A 20,280-nucleotide genomic window follows, 5' to 3' on the forward strand; every position below is an offset into this window, starting at 1 on the left:
TTTTCCAAAAGGAAAAACGGAGAAGATTCTCTCGTATTCAAATTCTTTTTTTTTTTTTTTATTATTATGGTTTCAAAATTTTTTTTATTTATTAACTAGGTGCACGTCTGCACTTAACTACCCTATGCCTCTGAAGGCTACACAAGGTTCACTTATGAAATAATCGAAATAATAACAGTTTTTCTTCTATTTTATATTAATAATTTTTCTTCAATATTTATTGATCCACTACACAATTATAAAAATTACACGATGCTTTCTAGCAATTACACCAACAATCACTTATCAAAACTCGAAACTATTATAGATTTCTCTATTCTAATTTATTTTTGTATACTTTTGTTTTATATATATTTATACTTTTTTTTTTCTTTGTAATTTAAATGATTTGAGGATACCGCTGTACCTGATTGCGACTCTTCGCTGAAAACTTCGAAATCAGCTTATGACCGGAAAGCAAGCCTGTGCTCGGTAGAGTAACTTGCTCTTGAAAAATTTTAAACGCTCCGACCATGGGATCCGGTCCTAGGTAGGGGTTTCTTTTAGTGAGTTGCATAGCACGAGATGTCCCGTTGACACAATTCAATATATGTCAATGTTAATTATGGGTGTCCCGCGCATTTAGAGTAACTTAAAAAGGTCTTAGGTGGGGAAGTAAGGAAGATCGAGAGAATGAGAGACGCAAGAACTTGGCGTTAATATGCATTATTTTGTTTCTTATTAAAAAAAATTTTTAATAAGTTCTCGAGTCGGACATAACATTTTCCCCCCGAGATCTAAGGGGTTCCCCACTCCTTGGATCTTGTCAGTTGATGGACGACTGGTTACGATGACTCGAACCCTGATGGATTGCGCTCGATCTTCTTGCTCCTTCGCGAGCCAGTTGGTCTGCTTGCTCGTTTCCGAAAACTCCTTGATGGCTTGGAACGTGAAGGATACGAATATCCCGAGTTTTCATGAGCTGCTTTATATGAATCATTTCATTCTTGTACGTGACGGGTTTACCTGTCGATGTTAACCAGTTTCTTCCTTCCCAATCGTCGTACCATAAATTTAAACTATTGCATAGGAATTCTGAATCTGTATGGATATCAATTTTGATCAAGTTGAGTTCTATAATGATTTCTATTGCTTGTAGTATTGCCTCTAGTTCTGCCCCATTATTAGTATTCCTATTAACACAAGGCAGAGACAGATTTTTGGGATGATTCGGTCCAAAGTAAACTCCAAGTCCTGCAGCTGGTTTCGTTGTCCCGTTTCCAAAGCAAGATCCATCGGTGTAGATTTGGATTCTTCCGTCGCCGTTCCTTTCAAATATTACGTCTGCATCTCTTTTGGATGAACTCACTATATCATGCCAGCTCTGTAGACACTGGTCCATTTCCTCCTGCGAATGGACTAACCTGAAGATGGGGTTCGGGTATGCAGCTATTTGTTCGTGACACTCCTTCCAGGTTTGATATAAACCGGGCTTATGCCCATTGATGACAAGATAAAGATTCATTTTGGAAGAAGGTTACAGGTGAAAAATCAGGAGATTTAAGACCTACTTTAGGAAATTTGGAAACCCCTACTAGAACCGACCATGAATTTCTTTTATTAATAAAATTTTCTTTAAATTTTTAGAGGTTTTAATTTTAATAAGATTTCGAAATTTTCATTATAAAAAAAAATATATTCCTGAAAGGAAACGGAGATGATTCTCCCTGTTAGAAGAACAGTTTTTTTTCCTCTTTTTTTTTTCTCTTTTTTTTTTTTTTTTTATTCTTTGGGTCATATACTATCAAATTTGAATTTTCCTAAAGGAAAACGGAGAAGATTCTCGCTTATTCAAAAATTTTTTTTTTTTTTCTTATCGCTATTTTCATTTATTTATTATAATGTCTTGGTATTACGATATAATTATATCCTTAATACTAGAATGCCCTGAACATACAGGCTAAAATCTAAAAATACCCTTTTTTTTTTTTTTTTTTCCAAAATTTTTTTTTTTTTTTTTTTTTTTTTATTTTTGAATACTATATAAAATTTGAAATTTTCTAAAGAAAAACAGAGAAGATTCTCGCTTATTCAAATTTTCTTTTATCCTTATTTTTATTTATTCTTATAGACTATATTCTACAATAGCTATGGCTAACTACAATATTCTGGATCCTTATTGATTAGATTTGGGCCTATCACCAGGCACAAGGGTACTCCTGCTAATTTATTCTAATTTTTTTTCTTTATCTTTTTTTCTTTATCTTTATTATTCAGACGTTATCCTACATTTTACTTAATGTTTCCAGGGTTTAGGACCGTTGCTCCTAGTGATAGCTCCATATCTGTAACTGAAACAATTTATACTACTTCTAATTAATTACTTAGCTTGGGTTATTTAATTTGTATAAAATTTGGTTTTCTTTTTATTAATAAAATTTGAATCTTCCTATAAAGGAAACGGAGAAGATTCTCCCGTGTTCAAATTTAGTTTATAATATTTTTTTTTTGTCTCTTAATTGGACTTATTTTGTTGCCGAGCTTGACCAAGGAAATAATTTTCCGAAGACAAATCCAATTAATACTTGCTCTTAATATAGAAAAATAATTCTATGTTTATTGTTACGTATCTACTATTATAGACTAAATTATTTCTAGAGTAATTCTATAGGGTTTGTTGCCGGGCTTGACACGGTCAGGAATCTTGTTGTTCTCGAAGGATTCTCGTCGTGGAAGTAGGATTTTATGTGTCCTGATATGAGGTGGATGTTCTTGCTTTAAAAGGCCCATTAGTTCAGCTTGGTGTACAAAATACGTGATGCCCGTGAGGTCGATGGTGTCGATGAGAGGATTGGAATCTAGGATCTCCATCAGAGTATAGTATGAGAAATAATTACCAATTATCTTCAGTTTCTCTACACTCAGATTGATGTTCTGATAGAATCTCCCGATGTGCTTCCTAGGTTTAGCGATGGTGAGAGTTTTCAGTCGAGGTCCTTGAATACTAGGAAACCCAACTGAATCGAGTCTTGACTCTGAGATGGTAAGATGTTCCAGTTGCGGAGCCATACGGATGAAACACGCGACCAAGTTGGATGATGGTCGATTTGACCCCAAAGAGACCTCAACCGTAGTCAGATTCTCGTTCAATTTAATTTGATTTAGATTGAAGTTCCAGATGTCGTCTTGATAATTAGCCCACTTGAAACACAGTTTTTCCAATCCCGAGGAGCCGATGGCATTTATTAACTCGATCATGTCGAGGTGCTCCGAATATCTTATTCTGGATCGGTCGCAATTTTTAATAGATAAACTTCTGAGGTTCTGATTGCTCTTGATGCATTGTATTAAGTGATCTTTGTTCAGGAAAAAGCATCCCTCTAGTTCAAGACTGCTGATGTGATTAGCTGTCTTGCTCAAGGCTCGTCCTGTAAAATATGTATTGCCGATAACCCCGAAGTGTCTCAGCTTGGCGAGCCGTTCAAAAACCTGCACCAGGGCGGTCTCCAGATGTCCTTGGGATCTTCCTACGATCAATGATTCCAGCCTCTCAAGACTCTCTGCAACGCACTCAATAATTCCAGAGGAAATAAGAGCTCCGGTAAAATTGAGGTGGGTCAACGTACTTCCGGCTTTATGTCGAATGAAATTGGTCACGGTGCCAGGAGAAGCGAGATACTGGTCTTCTCTGGATTCTAACTCGAAATGTGTGAGGCGTGCTGCCGGGACCGATGTTAAAAGATCGTCAATTTGGAATACTCCGTGGATACGGAACATTTTTTTTATATTGCTTTTGTTTAGGTTGAAAACTCTCATACTCCCCAAGGTGTAATCCCATAGGTATTGACTACATTGAGCTAATGAGCAGAGGTCTTCGGTCCCGAGATATTTAGCGATTTCTTCCCAACAGTCAGCATTCAGGTTCTCGCAAGCATTTCTCATTGTCGGCATAGGTGGATGGATTCGGGGCCGAGAAGTTGGTTTCTTGAACGAGACGATTCGAATGTAGCTGTTTCCGATCTTGAAACTCCTCTCCCGCGATTGGATTTGTAACTCCAAAGATTTAGCCACCGACTTAACCTTGAGTCGCCCCAGAGATTGCTGTTTTCCCTTGGGGAAGATGGACAGTTTTGTGAATTCTTCCGGTTTTAGCTGCAAGATCGACCGCAGCGTCTCTTTGGAAGTTTTCCTGGGCAGCCCGTACACCAGCAGGTCAAGGACCGGTTCGCCGTTGGAGGACTGAACTTCTGGCAAGTTTCGAGGGGTGCGATCCCTCACCGTGATATTATGATAACGCTCCATGAATCCGTCATCAGGGTCTACCGGGTATATCCTCACGCGGTTTAGAGTTTCATTAAGGGGTTAGGGGTACTCAGGGGTATGAAAAAATGATGATTTTCAATAATTTTTTTTTTGTAGTTAATTACTTTATTTGACAAAAATAAAAACATAGCTTTATTAGAACACGTTTCGATTTGACTTCACGAAAATTTCAAAAAAAAAAATTAATAATTCAAAAAGTTATCGCTGTTTTTGTAGAGCCCGTTCCTCCCGAAGTCCTTTGCGGTGATCATCATAAGTCCTTGGAGATTCATCTAAAATCAATCGGACAAGAAAAATTAGTTTTATTAATAGATAATCTTGTGCCTGATCGAAGCTTTTTTTTTTTTTTTCGAAATTAACAAAATGGCGGCCTCAGGAAATTTTTTTCAAATTTTCGAGAAAAAAACCGACAGTTTATTGTTAAAAAAAAATCGAAATTTTGAAAAAAAAAAAAAATCCTTCGATCAGGCACGAGTTTTTAATGTATTTCAAAAGTACAATAAATTTTATTGAAATCTACCGAGCAGTTTTTAAGTTACAGTGATCACCAGTTCAGAAAACATAGTTTTGAGAAAAACGCATTTAAAGTTTTGCTATGGATTTATGTCGAATTATAAGAATTATTTAATAACTTACACTGAGTCATCTATTCCTGGACCATATAATAGCTCTTCAGCCGACATAGCAGCTTCCAAAATATCGATTTGCTGGTGCCTACGTTGCAATCGACCTTCTCGGGTGTTATCATTAGCGCGCTTATCTGCTACTTTGATACGTGCAGCATCCATTCTTTCTGCATACCGATGAGAATTAGGCCCACAATTAAGTCCTAGTGTATTCATCAAGACTAATAATGAATTTATACCCTCATTAAATATACACATAGCAACGTATGCAGCTATTTGTACGATAGTAAAACTAGTATTTACCGTTTTTGGGCATATTTTCCATACTAGTTGGTTAAAGCTTTCATTATTATTCTGATTGAATCCACCTACACATCTTGAAAGTAAATTTTCATTACTAAGATCTTCGTATATAGGCTTGATAGCTTTTAAAACATCAGAAGGTAAAGGAGAATAATCGTGAGAAAAGGTATCAAGCTCTCCTCTTGCTTCAGCGCGCTGGTAAGAGCACCAAGATTCTTCGCCTTTTGGACACATATCATGATTCGGTTTTTCATCACTCGAGCCGTAGTGATAAAAGGTTGCCATTATAGCAGATTTCATATTTTCAATAGAATCACAATGCCGGCGTATTGCTAAACCATAGTACACAGTTAGTTTGTCTATTAATTTTCCTGTGAGCTTACCTCGACCACCAAGACCTTTTTGTTTACTCTTCAGCGTACGTAATCGACTCCCCATCCGCTTTTGGACATGCCCTATACATTCCTTTTTATTTACAGTTGTATTTTCGTAAGGATCTGATTTTATAATTCCTGAATAGGTCTTGGAGTCACCATCACCAATATAGTTGGCATACTTAACTCCATATTTAGTTTCAGAATACGAAAACATTTCGACCATCGCATCCACCTCCATTTTCCCAGAAGACCCTTGATGATTAGCAGAACACACATCTTCATGCGATTGATACCATTCCTCGAACTCAACAGTATTTGTTTTTTTTTTCCAATACTCACATAGCTTACAATATGCACTTTTAATGTTTATGTCAAGAATCTTTCCAGTAAAATAGCCAATTATAGAAGAAACTCCAAATGACGATGTATATCCCCGTTTTTGCCAGGTTCCATCTCCCGATACAGTTAGATGATTTATATCTTCATTTTCAGTTGTTGGCATTGCTTGCTTTTCTTCATTCACAGCTTTCGTCATGAAGGTTTCTGCGACGGCTTTACTACAATTCAAAATCTGTTTCAGTAAAATTGTATGCGTAGATTTATCTAAAAAAGACGGCATGTCCATCAGGCCGCAAAACTTGCACAATCCTTCGTATCCTATTCCTAGTATTCTCATTACAAAAATGAAACGTCTGTTTATTTCATAAGAATGCCCAACGAAAGAACAGGAAGGAATATATTCATTTCCACAGTTATTACATGCAACTACAATTTTGAATCCCAGCCCACGTGTACTTGCTGTTTGAAACACTACATTTCCATCACATTTTTTACATTTTATAAGAGCAGAAATTGCAGTGAATACCTGAATAAAATTTATTATTCGAAATTCAGTACTGCTGTCTTCAGGTACATCATCTTCAGTGTTTTGTTTTAATTTTTTAGAAGATGTACTCTGAATACTTTCATCACGTTCGGCTGTTTTCGGATTAAAAACATTCTTTCTTTTGACTGAACGCGACTTATTAATTTTTTCAGAACTCCGAAGTTCTCTTGAAACCTTTCTAGAATCACGTCCCATGGTTAATAATTTAATTCACTTGAGAAATAATTTATCACAAAACTATCGACTGATCAGTGCAACGACTACAGGTATACTGGCAACCAAAAATTATTTTTCAGTTCTTGTACTACCTACAAATTGTGAATATATGTAGAAGGATATATATATATATATATATATATATATATATATATAATTATAAATACATTAAAATGGGGAGATATTCATGACAATGAAACCCGAAAAGTCGGTTGCTTGCAGCTGTTTCTAGCTACCTGCTCTCGAATGCCACGTAGCACCCGAGCGTCCTTTGGTCATTGTTAAATAACTCGAAAAGAATTTGTCGGATTCACTTCAAATTTTCACACAATATTTTTAAAATATTATACTTTAAGAAAATGCAAAAAAAAAAAAATCGATTTTTTGAAAATTCTGACTACCCCTAACCCCTTAAGCTTGTACCTTTGTTGGTAAAGGTCCTGTTGGGCCTGAAGCTTGTACTCTTCTAAACGATCTTGGGCTTCTTCTAGGGTCCACGAATAAGATGTTCCTGACATGTTAGGAATGTGCTGGAATGGCGGTTAAGGATATGATTAGGTAAATTTTATTTGAAATATTTTGTACTGGACAGGTGATGCGAAGGTATGTGTTGTGTTTTTATTTTTTTTTTTTTTTTTTTTTTTATTGGTACAGTTGCTACAACAAAATTTGAATTTCCTTTAAGGAAATGGAGAAAAATCCTCCCTTATTCAAATTTTGTTCTAGACCTTCTTTCATATGGAATTTTTAAATCCTTCTCAAGGAACGGAGAAAGTTTCTCCTAATTGTAAAAATTCCGAAATTAAATTTAATTTAGAAGTTATTATTTGAGGTTTTGGTTCCCCCTTGTTTTTTCCTTTCATCAACAAAATTCGAATTTTCCTCGAAGAAAACGGAAAAGATTTTTACCTATTCGAATTTTGTCAATAAATTTTATTATCAAACGTACGGTACTCTTTGTAAGGAATACTAGGAGATGTTAATCGTGTTTATAATTTAGGTTAAGGTTTTGAAGCGTAAATTCCTTTTAGGAAACGGAGAAGATTCTCCCAACTAGCGCTCGACTCGGTGTTAAAAACCTGATTCACCTACTTTTAAACATACCGTCTGAGGTCCGGGAGGTGACATGCTTTCTCTCGCTGCCGCTTTAGGCATTCTAACTCCTACGCTTTCTTCTAACTCTGATGTTATAGTTTGAACTGACTGACAAAACTTGTTACCATCTACTTGAGCACTAACTCGTTTGCTTCTTGATATTAATCTAAACTTGGTTACTTTAGTGCAAGCGCCGAACTTATAGCAAAGAGTTACTATGACCGTAAGAATAATGAATAAAACAAAACTCATGCTAATATATACCATTAGATGTAGAGATATACCATTCGCGTACTTGAATCTGATTTCTTTAACCCGTGCTTCTATCGCTTCAAGGTTCTCACCTGTAGAAGCCTGAGAGAGTGTCAATAATGGCTTAGAATATTCGAGAAATTCTTTATCTATGGTTAATTGGTGGAAATTTGGATATTTAGAGACAATACTTAGGTTTTTCTTCGCACTTAGCCCGGTCAACTCTAGACTGTTATCTCCTAAACTTAAAAGACTAACATGGTTATTTTCAGCTCTGCAGTTGGGAGGAAACCGCAGCACTCCGGCACCTCTTAATTTAGTGGTGTGAGGAAGTTTTCCCTCGCAACTGATTTTTAGATATTCTGTCTGAAAAGTAGAAAACAACCAAGCGTTCTCGTTATCTAGTGCGATCCATTGGGTGGAATTTTCCTGCAACAACCGTATGTCACAGGTTGTGGTTTCATTAGTTATTGTGGCTTTAAATATATCAATTTCGCAATCATGAGACTCGGAGATGGATTCGACTGGTGTATCTGGAAAGCATGCCAATTCCTCTCCCGCGGGTAGACATCGGTCTATATATTCTGGAGAAGCCAGGTAAAAACGATTAAATTCAGGCTGCACGACAAGATATTTAGTTTTAGGTTCTAACAATAGCCCGAAAAGAGTTTCTCCTAACATGTACGGTACTCTATACGGTATCAATTTATAACAAAGCCATGGATATTTGTCCATAAGGGGTATTTTAACCGTTATTACGAAGAGATTGTCTGATTTTGCAGCAGAGATTTTTGCCATTTTAGTTAGGATCTGGAGGTCAATATGATCTAAAGGTTGAGGCGGGTTCAGATTTGGAAATTTTGATTCTATAGTAGTCATTGCATCTTTTAGCTGGTCTGGTGAAATCAACTCTGGACTTAAGATTCCCCTTTTTGCCTCTTCGATTGCGGTGATGGCTGATCTAAGCAAACTATTGCGGTGCTGAGCTTGTCTATAGACTTTCGTAGCATAGTAGCTATACTCTAGTTCCTGATCTATTATTCCGAGTTGTTCCTTCTGGGATATGGTCAAATTTCTTAGCTCGTCGGCAAGTGTGTTTATGGTTTTTGAATGAGTTTGGATCTGCTGATTTAGAGAGTTAATTTCGGTCTGCATTATATGAGTAGAATTGTTGACTAAGTGAATAATTTGGGCTTGATCACGGTAAAGATCGAAGATCTCCTGCTTAAAGTTTTTATCCCCCTCGTATTCTAGAATCCCAAATATTTTCCTAGCAATCGTCCCGACTGTAGCTAGCCACGAGCCTCGAGGATTTCGGAAGTCACTCATTGGAGTTCTGTTTATGATTTCTTTGAGATGGGCGATCAAATGACTACTTTCGCTATTAATATAGTCGATCGCCGGTTTTTGGAGGGTTCTCAGGCATAAACGTTCCGTAAAATACTTCACATACATGCAATCTATGAGCATTGCTTCATATTGGACCCGATCCTCATTGTTGTCGTTTAACAAATTTCCTACGTCTACCGTGATAATCATCGTCCATTGTTCTCGTATTAGGTGGATATTACTGGACTTCTCGTAGTAAACCCCGGGCTTTTGGTCAAAATAACTAATATCATGGAATTCCCCGGCATTTCCAAATTTCCAAAACCCGATTGCCAAAAAGAGTAATTGCGTAACGAGCATTTTCTTCTGGAACAAAAGTTAAGCGAAAAGAGTTTTTTTTTTTTTTTTTTTTTTTTTCTTTTTCTTTTATTAACAAGATTCGAATTTTCCTACGAGGAAACGGAATAGATTTTCACTATCCGAATGTTGTTAATAATTTTCCAATTTTATTTATTTATTTACATTTTAGAGGTTTTCCTATCCAGCTCGTGAATGGAGAAGGATAGTTTTAGTTTAGAAGGGTGTTTAGGGAATCTTTTTCCCTCCTCTGTTTCCAAAATTACTGTTCCGTTTTCTAAGACCGATATAATCTCGTAAGGGCCGTAGTAATGACTGTCTAATTTACCCTTTCTAGGTTCTTTTAGTACGTAAACAAACTTTCCGGGTGAGAAGTCTACTTCATGTATGGCTTTATCATACCGTAATTTAGATTTAGATTTTGCTTCAACTAAGTTAATTCGGGCAATCGCTCGAGATTCGTTTAATTTGGTTATTAATTTCCCAATCGATTCTGGGTACGTTTCTATCTGTGAGTAATCAGGGAACGAGGTGGGTGATCTAGCATTTTTCCCGAATATAAGTTCAAATGGCGTAAAATTAGTTGCCGTGTGTACTGTAGTATTATAATTAAACATAGCCATAGCTAAATATTTATCCCAGTCCGGGAACGCTTCTATAAAGACTTTTAAATATTCAATTAAGGCATGATGTGATCTTTCTAGTGAGCCATTAGATTGTGGGTGATATGCGGACGTTGTTATTCGCTTGATTCTCAGAATACGTGCTAGCTTACTCAAAAGTTTACTAGTAAAAGATGTACCGTTATCAGATAGAATTACCTTTGGGCAACCGTATAGACTGATAAAATGATTAATTAACGCTTCAGCTATAGTCTCGGTACGAATGTCAGGTATTGCTACTGCTGTGCAAAATTTTGAAAAATTGTCCTGGATGGTTAGGATGTGTCTATTTCCGTCGGGAGTGAGTTCAAGAGGTCCGACCGTATCTATTGAAATTTTTTCGAATGGTTCGAATGGTGTATCGGCAATAATCATGGGTTGACGCGTCTTTATTCGCGATAGCTTTTCGCGTTGACAAACATCACAATTTTGAATGAATTTATAGATATTTTCTTTCATTCCCGGCCAATAATATCGCTCGCGAATTCTCCAGTACGTTTTTACCACTCCCTTATGTCCCCCAATCAGACTAGAGTGATGTTCCGCGATTATCGAGCCCCTTTCTTCGTCTTTTGGGTAAGTTATTCTACCTTTTGTGAATGTAACACTTATTGGACAATACTTGAAAATTTTAGACAAATAAGACTCTAAGCCTTCGCCGATTTCGTCGCCGTCCTCAGCGATGCGCAAAGTTGTAATTTTATATTTCTCCAGAGCTCCTCTTAATCTATACAAAGCCTCGGATATCATTTCGGGAGTATTTTGATCAAAGTGATGACGCTTGAAAAATACTGTAAAAACGCGATTTTTCCCATATTTTGTTACAAAAACTTGACCTACTTTTGGTTTATGACTTAATAATTCTTGTTCTGAAATATAATTTAAAGCTTGTAATAATTTAGGTATTGGCTGGGTATATTTACAATCTGTTGAGAGAAAGTGAGCTATATTATCCTTAACGTACGTTAACCCTTCCCTGCTATGGGAAACTTTAAGAAGACTTTGCTTATTTAAACTGGGGTAACTTACGTTGGATTCAGCTACTTTAGATGTTTCGGATTCAGTTGTAAAAGCTCTATCTGTGTGTGGTACTAATATGATGTCCGATTTTGGAAGTACGAACGATGGATTTGGCTTTAAAGAAATTGTAGGTTCCGGTTGTTGACTTAACGGACTCTTTAATTTTTCAGTAATCTCTACGGGATTAGGAGGTTCTTTGATATAGGACGAAGTTAGATTTGATGGTTTTCTCTTAGCTTTAATATAATTTCCCGGAGTTTTATCGAAGTCTATTATACTAGGCGCTAAGGGTGAGCCGTAATTACTCTCGTTACCTGGTGTTTTGAGCATATTATAGGCTCCCGGGTCCCAATACATTCCCTCAAAGGATGTCATAAGCTGTCGATTAAGTGGAGTTATTTCTCCCATTGAAGGCGCAGTCAACTGTTGAAAGCTATCAGGAGGTGGTTCGTCGATGGAGTCTATCTCAGAGCCGTCTGTTTCATCATCCGCCTCTTTCGCTGCATCCTCATCATATGAATCATTCTCAAGGTCTTCATTTTCAGAGGCCTGTATCGTCTGATCAAAGCATTGAATCGATCTTCGAATTTCCTTTACAAAATTTTCTCTAGCTTCGATTGAGGCTTGTTCCTCCTCCTCTTTTCGTTTCAAGATGTTGTCAAATTTAGTAAAACTTTCTTGCAAGGCCTGAGGGTCGAATGTTTTTTCTGTAGTATCTGTTTTCTCATTATTATCATTGGGGCTATCACTTTCGGTAAAATTAGGCTCAACCTCTACCACGGAAGGTACTTCCCGAGGAAGCACATCAGGTGGAGAGACTGTGACCTGTGATAGTTGCGGATTCGACTTGCTGACACTTTCATCCAAGGATGAAAACTCAGAAGTCTCTAGTTCTCGGTAATTCGGCCTTTTGTATAGACTCTCTGTTGATCTAGCCTCACCTAGCCTCTGTCTTAACCTTGAGGCAATTGTGTCTCTCGGTGCTAAGAGATTCTGGGTTACCTTAACTGGCTTGTTTGAGCTACCAGTTTTCCGCGGTCTCCCGGGACCTTTCTTAGTCGAAGCTTCGATTACTGGTTGACCATTAATCGGATACATGTGTGGACTGCATCTGTTTCGGCAAGCGATTTGGTGGATTACTGGAAAGGGCATCCGCGAGCTGGTCGCCTACTTTTCTTTTAAGAACGACATTAAACCGATAACCGTTCAGCAGCGATTTCCATTTTACTTGCCGATCCGTAAGATGTATCCCGTCTCGCAACCATGAGATACATCCCTCGTCTGTTTGAACGATAAACTCGCGAGAATACAAATACGGTCTAAACTGTTTGATCGCAAAGACAAGTGCTAAACATTCTCTTTCTTGTTTAGTATATCTGGTTTCGGCTTCTATTAAAGTACGAGAACCATACGCGATAGGTAATATTTGATTAGAAATATTAGGATTGTCATTATCGGGCTCGATGTCAAATTCTTGGCTTAAAATGCAGCCTAAACCTACTTCGGAAGCGTCTACAATTAAAATGAATGGTTTATTTGGATCGGGGTGTAATAGCAAGGATTGCTCGCAAATCGCGGCTTTAATATCTTCAAAAGCTACCTGTGCCTCTTCGGACCATTTAAAAATTTTATTTTTCTTAGTTAATTCGGTAAGTGGCTTAGTTCTTTCCGCGAAGTTATAAATGAATCTACGCAAGTAGTTAGCTAAACCCAAAAATTTTCTCATTCCCGTATGACTCGTGGGTTGAGACGCTGATTTAAGAGCAACAACTTTAGCTGGATCGGGTTTGATTCCCTGGGGACTGATGATGTGCCCCAAGAACGTAACTTCATTGCAGAAGAATTTGCATTTTTCGGGTTGCAGATTAAGATTGGCGTCTCTTAATTTCTGTAGAAATTTTCTAAGACGACGGTTATGCTCGTCTAAGGTTTCTGCAGGAATTAGAAAATCGTCTATAAGATTTTCAAGCTCTCCGGCATTACGCATGTCCTCCGTCTCGTCGTTGACCATCCGCTGGAACGTGGGTGGAGCTACACTCAACCCAAATGGCATCCGAACAAACTCGTAATGTCCATCCGGGGTAGAGAAAGCTGTTTTCTCTCTGTCCTCAGGGCCCATTGGCACCTGATGGAACCCACGTGCCAAGTCCATGACACTGAACATAGTAGCACCGCTAAGCCTGAGTAACATATCGTTGATATTCGGCAGTGGATATGAATCCCCAATAGTTTTTTATTAAGAGCTCGAAAATCAATTACCATTCTCCATCGTTTGCGCCCTTGAGCATCTGCTTTCTTGGGTACGATCCAGAGGGGTGCATTGTAGGGCGATCAGGATTTCTGGATAACTTTAGTTTCGATCAACTCTTTTACCTGGCGCTTGGCCTCGTCCTGGTGTTCTTTCGGCAATCTGAATTGCTTAATTTTCACAGGTTTGCTATCCGTTAGCGGAATCCTACAATATGTAGTTTTTGACAAACCTAGGACGTCGCCTGGTAAATAAAACACGTCGTTAAAATCTTTAACGATTTCAAGAATATGTTTTTCTTGCTCAGGTGTAAATTTTTCTTTAGGAATTCGCTTAAGAATCTCCGTTACGCGTTCCGACACGTTCAGATTGTTACAACCAGACTCATCCAATGAATCGCTATCGCTTTCACCAGCTACATAATCGCGGTTAAATTCATACTCTTCTACCGTCTGAGGCTCTAACGTAAATTCTGCCCTACATTCATTAAAATTCGTTATCATTACTATAGCTCGATTGTTGTTAATTTTTATTGCTGCATTCCCCAAAACTACTCCAGGAAAAGGTTGGATCTGGGGTAAGTAGCCCTCTTCCAACAAACTGTCTTTAACTGGAATAGATTGATAGACGCTTGTCCTTGGTGGCACTGAAAACCATTGGCTTCTAATGCTGCTGACAAAAGGTATAATGTGGGTTGGTATATCGGACAACGCGAGCGTGTGCTTATTGTAAGATAACTCCGCTTCTTCTATTTTTAGAATATCGTTGCCGATAATACCAATGCCAGCAATAGGAAAATCGTCTTGTACTATATGCAGTTCAAATTCCTTATATAAGGACTCCGATTCAAAAATCCTTAACCTAACTACTCCTAATGTTTGAATAATCTTATTGCCTATTCCAACTAATTCTAGTATCCTACTTGTGTCTACCGGTAAATGTGGTTTCAAAGCTTTTAGTTTAATCACGCTAACATCCCCGCCCGTATCTATCAAAAATTTCTGCGATTTTTCATTCAATTCCTTGCAAACAATGTTAATAATAGGTCCTGCATTTAAATTTAACAAATTACTATGGTTTGGAGTGTTCAAAACAAAAGGGATAGGCCGTATCGGCCTATTTCCCAGAACCATAGTATTTGAATAAAAAGACAAAATCGCTTGGTTGTTTTCAAAGAATTCATTGCCTATAATCGCATCATACCGATTAATAGAAGAGATAGTGACAAAGAAGTCAATCTCCAAATCCCATAGTTTTAAAGTCGTTATCCCGATGATTTGAATAGGTTCTGTGGTAATACCCGTTACCGATTTAGATATTTCCTGAATTTTTACATCACACGCTAAAACAAATAGATCTATAAGATTGTGTGAAGAACCCGTATCTAATAATATTGATGCAGATTTCTTAAATTGAGAATTATTTCTTAAGATAACTACTGGTCCACTTCCGAGGGACCTTGAGATTGCTTTACAGGTGAGAATTTCTTTTGCAGATCTCCCGCATTCGGCTGGCTCTGAACGATTTTCTGTTGAGGGGGTAGGTTGTTTGGGTTGCCCGACATTCCCCCTGTACGACGGGCACCGTTGGAGTTTAAATAACCGGCCTTTAAGCTTTCCATCTGCTTGAGCAGCTCTTCATACTTCTTTCGATAAAATTCTAATTCCGAGTTACGATTTGGAGTGGGCGAATTATCCCGAAACTGTACGTGTCTCGCGGCCTGAGAGTTTTCTAGTCGACTCTGAGTTTGATCAACTTTAGGTTGGAGAATTTTTGAAACCTCCCTTGTTTCTTCGAAAGTAGAGGCGGGTTTGCGCTGAGTTTTTGGTGAGTACGAAAATGATTCGGTTGCCTGATCAGGTTCAGGTTCGTAATTAGGATTAGAATCACGACGATAGTTCATACGGTTCCTATAATCATCGTATTTTCTTGGGAGTTTCGAGGCCTCCCACGCGTCAGAGCGCATATTTTCATTATCAGATCTACGTGTGCGATTTGTGTCGTATGTATAATCTCCCGTGAGTTTAATCATTTCCTTAACCTCTTCAAATAGCAGAGCTAAGGTGATGTTTCCTTGTTTCATCTGTTTAACAAAAGCGATTTTTAATTGTTTGGGTAAGTTTTCGTAAAATATTTCTTTTGCGTCCGCGCAGCAAGCTAAATAGGTCGCGGCACCCGTTGGCTCTTTATCCTTAACCGCATTTAAGCTCAATAGGATGTCATTTATTCGGTAATAAAAATCTTCGACCCGTTCATCTCGTTCACGTTGGCATCTAGCCAGCTTCCTACTCAGGTACCTGACAGGGTTCGCGGGTCTAAATTCTTTTCTGAGGATTCCTAAAATCTCATCTACTTTAGTTAGTTCTTTTCCTTCCAAGTACCGTCTAGCTCGACCTTTAATCCTACTTAAGGGGTTAGGGGTAGTCAGAATTTTCAAAAAATCGATTTTTTTTTTTTTGCATTTTCTTAAAGTATAATATTTTAAAAATATTGTGTGAAAATTTGAAGTGAATCCGACAAATTCTTTTCGAGTTATTTAACAATGACCAAAGGACGCTCGGGTGCTACGTGGCATTCGAGAGCAGGTAGCTAGAAACAGCTGCAAGCAACCGACTTTTCGGGTTTCATTGTCATGAATATCTCCCCATTTTAATGTATTTATAATTATATATATATATATATATATATATATATATATATATCCTTCTACATATATTCACAATTTGTAGGTAGTACAAGAACTGAAAAATAATTTTTGGTTGCCAGTATACCTGTAGTCGTTGCACTGATCAGTCGATAGTTTTGTGATAAATTATTTCTCAAGTGAATTAAATTATTAACCATGGGACGTGATTCTAGAAAGGTTTCAAGAGAACTTCGGAGTTCTGAAAAAATTAATAAGTCGCGTTCAGTCAAAAGAAAGAATGTTTTTAATCCGAAAACAGCCGAACGTGATGAAAGTATTCAGAGTACATCTTCTAAAAAATTAAAACAAAACACTGAAGATGATGTACCTGAAGACAGCAGTACTGAATTTCGAATAATAAATTTTATTCAGGTATTCACTGCAATTTCTGCTCTTATAAAATGTAAAAAATGTGATGGAAATGTAGTGTTTCAAACAGCAAGTACACGTGGGCTGGGATTCAAAATTGTAGTTGCATGTAATAACTGTGGAAATGAATATATTCCTTCCTGTTCTTTCGTTGGGCATTCTTATGAAATAAACAGACGTTTCATTTTTGTAATGAGAATACTAGGAATAGGATACGAAGGATTGTGCAAGTTTTGCGGCCTGATGGACATGCCGTCTTTTTTAGATAAATCTACGCATACAATTTTACTGAAACAGATTTTGAATTGTAGTAAAGCCGTCGCAGAAACCTTCATGACGAAAGCTGTGAATGAAGAAAAGCAAGCAATGCCAACAACTGAAAATGAAGATATAAATCATCTAACTGTATCGGGAGATGGAACCTGGCAAAAACGGGGATATACATCGTCATTTGGAGTTTCTTCTATAATTGGCTATTTTACTGGAAAGATTCTTGACATAAACATTAAAAGTGCATATTGTAAGCTATGTGAGTATTGGAAAAAAAAAACAAATACTGTTGAGTTCGAGGAATGGTATCAATCGCATGAAGATGTGTGTTCTGCTAATCATCAAGGGTCTTCTGGGAAAATGGAGGTGGATGCGATGGTCGAAATGTTTTCGTATTCTGAAACTAAATATGGAGTTAAGTATGCCAACTATATTGGTGATGGTGACTCCAAGACCTATTCAGGAATTATAAAATCAGATCCTTACGAAAATACAACTGTAAATAAAAAGGAATGTATAGGGCATGTCCAAAAGCGGATGGGGAGTCGATTACGTACGCTGAAGAGTAAACAAAAAGGTCTTGGTGGTCGAGGTAAGCTCACAGGAAAATTAATAGACAAACTAACTGTGTACTATGGTTTAGCAATACGCCGGCATTGTGATTCTATTGAAAATATGAAATCTGCTATAATGGCAACCTTTTATCACTACGGCTCGAGTGATGAAAAACCGAATCATGATATGTGTCCAAAAGGCGAAGAATCTTGGTGCTCTTACCAGCGCGCTGAAGCAAGAGGAGAGCTTGATACCTTTTCTCACGATTATTCTCCTTTACCTTCTGATGTTTTAAAAGCTATCAAGCCTATATACGAAGATCTTAGTAATGAAAATTTACTTTCAAGATGTGTAGGTGGATTCAATCAGAATAATAATGAAAGCTTTAACCAACTAGTATGGAAAATATGCCCAAAAACGGTAAATACTAGTTTTACTATCGTACAAATAGCTGCATACGTTGCTATGTGTATATTTAATGAGGGTATAAATTCATTATTAGTCTTGATGAATACACTAGGACTTAATTGTGGGCCTAATTCTCATCGGTATGCAGAAAGAATGGATGCTGCACGTATCAAAGTAGCAGATAAGCGCGCTAATGATAACACCCGAGAAGGTCGATTGCAACGTAGGCACCAGCAAATCGATATTTTGGAAGCTGCTATGTCGGCTGAAGAGCTATTATATGGTCCAGGAATAGATGACTCAGTGTAAGTTATTAAATAATTCTTATAATTCGACATAAATCCATAGCAAAACTTTAAATGCGTTTTTCTCAAAACTATGTTTTCTGAACTGGTGATCACTGTAACTTAAAAACTGCTCGGTAGATTTCAATAAAATTTATTGTACTTTTGAAATACATTAAAAACTCGTGCCTGATCGAAGGATTTTTTTTTTTTTTCAAAATTTCGATTTTTTTTTAACAATAAACTGTCGGTTTTTTTCTCGAAAATTTGAAAAAAATTTCCTGAGGCCGCCATTTTGTTAATTTCGAAAAAAAAAAAAAAAGCTTCGATCAGGCACAAGATTATCTATTAATAAAACTAATTTTTCTTGTCCGATTGATTTTAGATGAATCTCCAAGGACTTATGATGATCACCGCAAAGGACTTCGGGAGGAACGGGCTCTACAAAAACAGCGATAACTTTTTGAATTATTAATTTTTTTTTTTGAAATTTTCGTGAAGTCAAATCGAAACGTGTTCTAATAAAGCTATGTTTTTATTTTTGTCAAATAAAGTAATTAACTACAAAAAAAAAATTATTGAAAATCATCATTTTTTCATACCCCTGAGTACCCCTAACCCCTTAAAACGTGAGCAACATATAGCTCCTGATTATTTTTAGGTAACAAGTGTAACTGTTGAGTGACAGCTCTATCGAATCTTTCATAAGTTGTTTCACCATCGCCCGAGAATATAGGAATAGTTGAAGCAAAATCTTTAGCTGGGGTATAAAAACGATCTATCGGATCGACATTGATAGTGACGTTTCCGTTATTAAGGGTATTATTTGCCGCATTAGTGGCCTCGAACTGTTGTCTCGTGGCCTCGAATTCGCGTCGCTCCCGCTCTAACTCTGCCCGCATACGTGCAAGTTCCGCTTCCTCCATTTTTAGTTTTTATTAAAAATTTATTTTTTTTTTTTTTTGTTTTTAGAGTTCAATATCCCGAATCCCAATCAAATCTTTTACAGCTAATTAGAAATAAAGTGATACGCAAACCAAAAATAATAATAATGATAATGATAATACTCTGATAATTAATTGTAAAACCTTTAGGTAATAAGAGTTAAGGGTGTCGGTTATCTACGACTACAGTATCGTTCTCAGAACTAAACGACGATCTGTTTTTTTTTATTTATTTTATTTATTTTATTTTTAATTTATTTGTCTTTAAATTTAGACTATTCTTTAGTCTTAATAGGTTTCCATTATCAAAAAATGCTTAGGTTTCAATTATAATAACCAAGAATAATTTGTTATCGACTGCAATCTTAGTTAAATCTGATATTTAAACTTTAATATATTTAGCTGGTGTAAGCGCAACTTAATTCTTTTATTTACTTTGTAACTAACGAATGTAACTCTATACCTTGGCTTTAAGACATTTATTCTCATCAATATTTTATTCTCAAGATTTTTTTTTGTCAGAGTAATGAGACACTTCCTGTGATAAGGAATTGTGTGAGAATGGAACGAAAAATTTTATGCTAGGTTTCCAGAAAATTAATACTAAGTTTCATATTTCTTTTCTATATTTAGTTACTTTTATTATTTTGTTTACTGAGAAATAAAAATTTTCTTCTTCAACCGTCACCAAAAATAAAACTAAATTTAATTTACAATGAGATATTTAACAGCCCTCTACTTTACTCTCTACAAACAAAAATTTTGAAAGCGAACAACAGTTCGAGGGTTTAGGACACGCAATAAAATTTTTATGGTTTTATGGTCCGCTCAAAGGTCTCGCCCGTAACGACTTTGTTAACATACAAACTTATTCGGAAAAGAAAATCTATGAAATCCCCTTTTTTTCTGAGCTTTACTATTTAAAATTTCAAACAAAAATTTATTTATATAGGTAATATATATAAAAAAAAACAACAGGCCTAAACGTAACTTAGCTTTTAAAAATCTCTATGCTGCAAAATCATCCGTTTATTCTCTAAAAGGAAAATTTCTTCAAAACTTTAGTCTAGAATATTATATGATTTATACTT

General features: G+C 36.6%; 3 protein-coding genes across 7 annotated transcripts; 1 reads left to right on the top strand and 2 right to left on the bottom strand.

Annotated features, from left to right (window-relative positions):
* Window positions 1-805: 805 nt before the first annotated feature.
* LOC130666930 (ribonuclease H1-like) lies at window positions 806-1,504 on the bottom strand. The gene has a single exon (XM_057468259.1). It carries the CDS (start codon window positions 1,502-1,504, stop codon window positions 806-808), a length of 699 nt encoding a protein of 232 aa, XP_057324242.1.
* A 2,865-nt stretch (window positions 1,505-4,369) lies between these two features.
* On the bottom strand, window positions 4,370-7,103 carry LOC130666463 (uncharacterized). Of its 3 annotated transcripts, none has more exons than XR_008989682.1 (3): window positions 5,232-7,103; window positions 4,939-5,131; window positions 4,370-4,574 (listed from the first exon to the last, which is right to left on the bottom strand). XR_008989682.1 is itself a non-coding variant. In XM_057467473.1 (2 exons), exons 1-2 carry the CDS (start codon window positions 6,687-6,689, stop codon window positions 4,571-4,573), a joined length of 1,755 nt encoding a protein of 584 aa, XP_057323456.1. In that variant the 5' UTR covers window positions 6,690-7,100; the 3' UTR covers window positions 4,370-4,570. The 3 variants fall into 3 exon arrangements, 1 of the variants encoding a protein (XP_057323456.1); XR_008989683.1 differs by having other exon boundaries at window positions 4,939-5,149; XM_057467473.1 differs by having other exon boundaries at window positions 4,939-7,100.
* Window positions 7,104-16,171: 9,068 nt separating this feature from the next.
* On the top strand, window positions 16,172-18,854 carry LOC130666468 (uncharacterized). Of its 3 annotated transcripts, none has more exons than XM_057467481.1 (3): window positions 16,172-17,973; window positions 18,056-18,266; window positions 18,631-18,854. In XM_057467481.1, exons 1-2 carry the CDS (start codon window positions 16,516-16,518, stop codon window positions 18,059-18,061), a joined length of 1,464 nt encoding a protein of 487 aa, XP_057323464.1. In that variant the 5' UTR covers window positions 16,172-16,515; the 3' UTR covers window positions 18,062-18,266; window positions 18,631-18,854. The 3 variants fall into 3 exon arrangements, with proteins under 3 accessions (XP_057323464.1, XP_057323462.1, XP_057323463.1); XM_057467479.1 differs by having other exon boundaries at window positions 18,074-18,266; XM_057467480.1 differs by having other exon boundaries at window positions 18,110-18,266.
* The last annotated feature ends 1,426 nt before the right edge of the window (window positions 18,855-20,280 follow it).

The sequence above is a fragment of the Microplitis mediator genome, chromosome 4, assembly GCF_029852145.1.
Source record: "Microplitis mediator isolate UGA2020A chromosome 4, iyMicMedi2.1, whole genome shotgun sequence".
Taxonomy (NCBI): Eukaryota; Metazoa; Arthropoda; class Insecta; order Hymenoptera; family Braconidae; genus Microplitis; species Microplitis mediator.

What these genes read in the sequence shown, in the direction of transcription:
- LOC130666930 (XM_057468259.1), bottom strand. Translation starts at nt 1,504, where the DNA reads ATGAATCTTTATCTTGTCATCAATGGGCATAAGCCCGGTTTATATCAA.
- LOC130666463 (XM_057467473.1), bottom strand. Translation starts at nt 6,689, where the DNA reads ATGGGACGTGATTCTAGAAAGGTTTCAAGAGAACTTCGGAGTTCTGAA.
- LOC130666468 (XM_057467479.1), top strand. Translation starts at nt 16,516, where the DNA reads ATGGGACGTGATTCTAGAAAGGTTTCAAGAGAACTTCGGAGTTCTGAA. An exon ending in GGAAAATATGCCCAAAAACG is followed by an intron (nt 17,974 to 18,073) that starts GTAAATACTAGT and finishes TGAATACACTAG; the next exon opens with GACTTAATTGTGGGCCTAAT.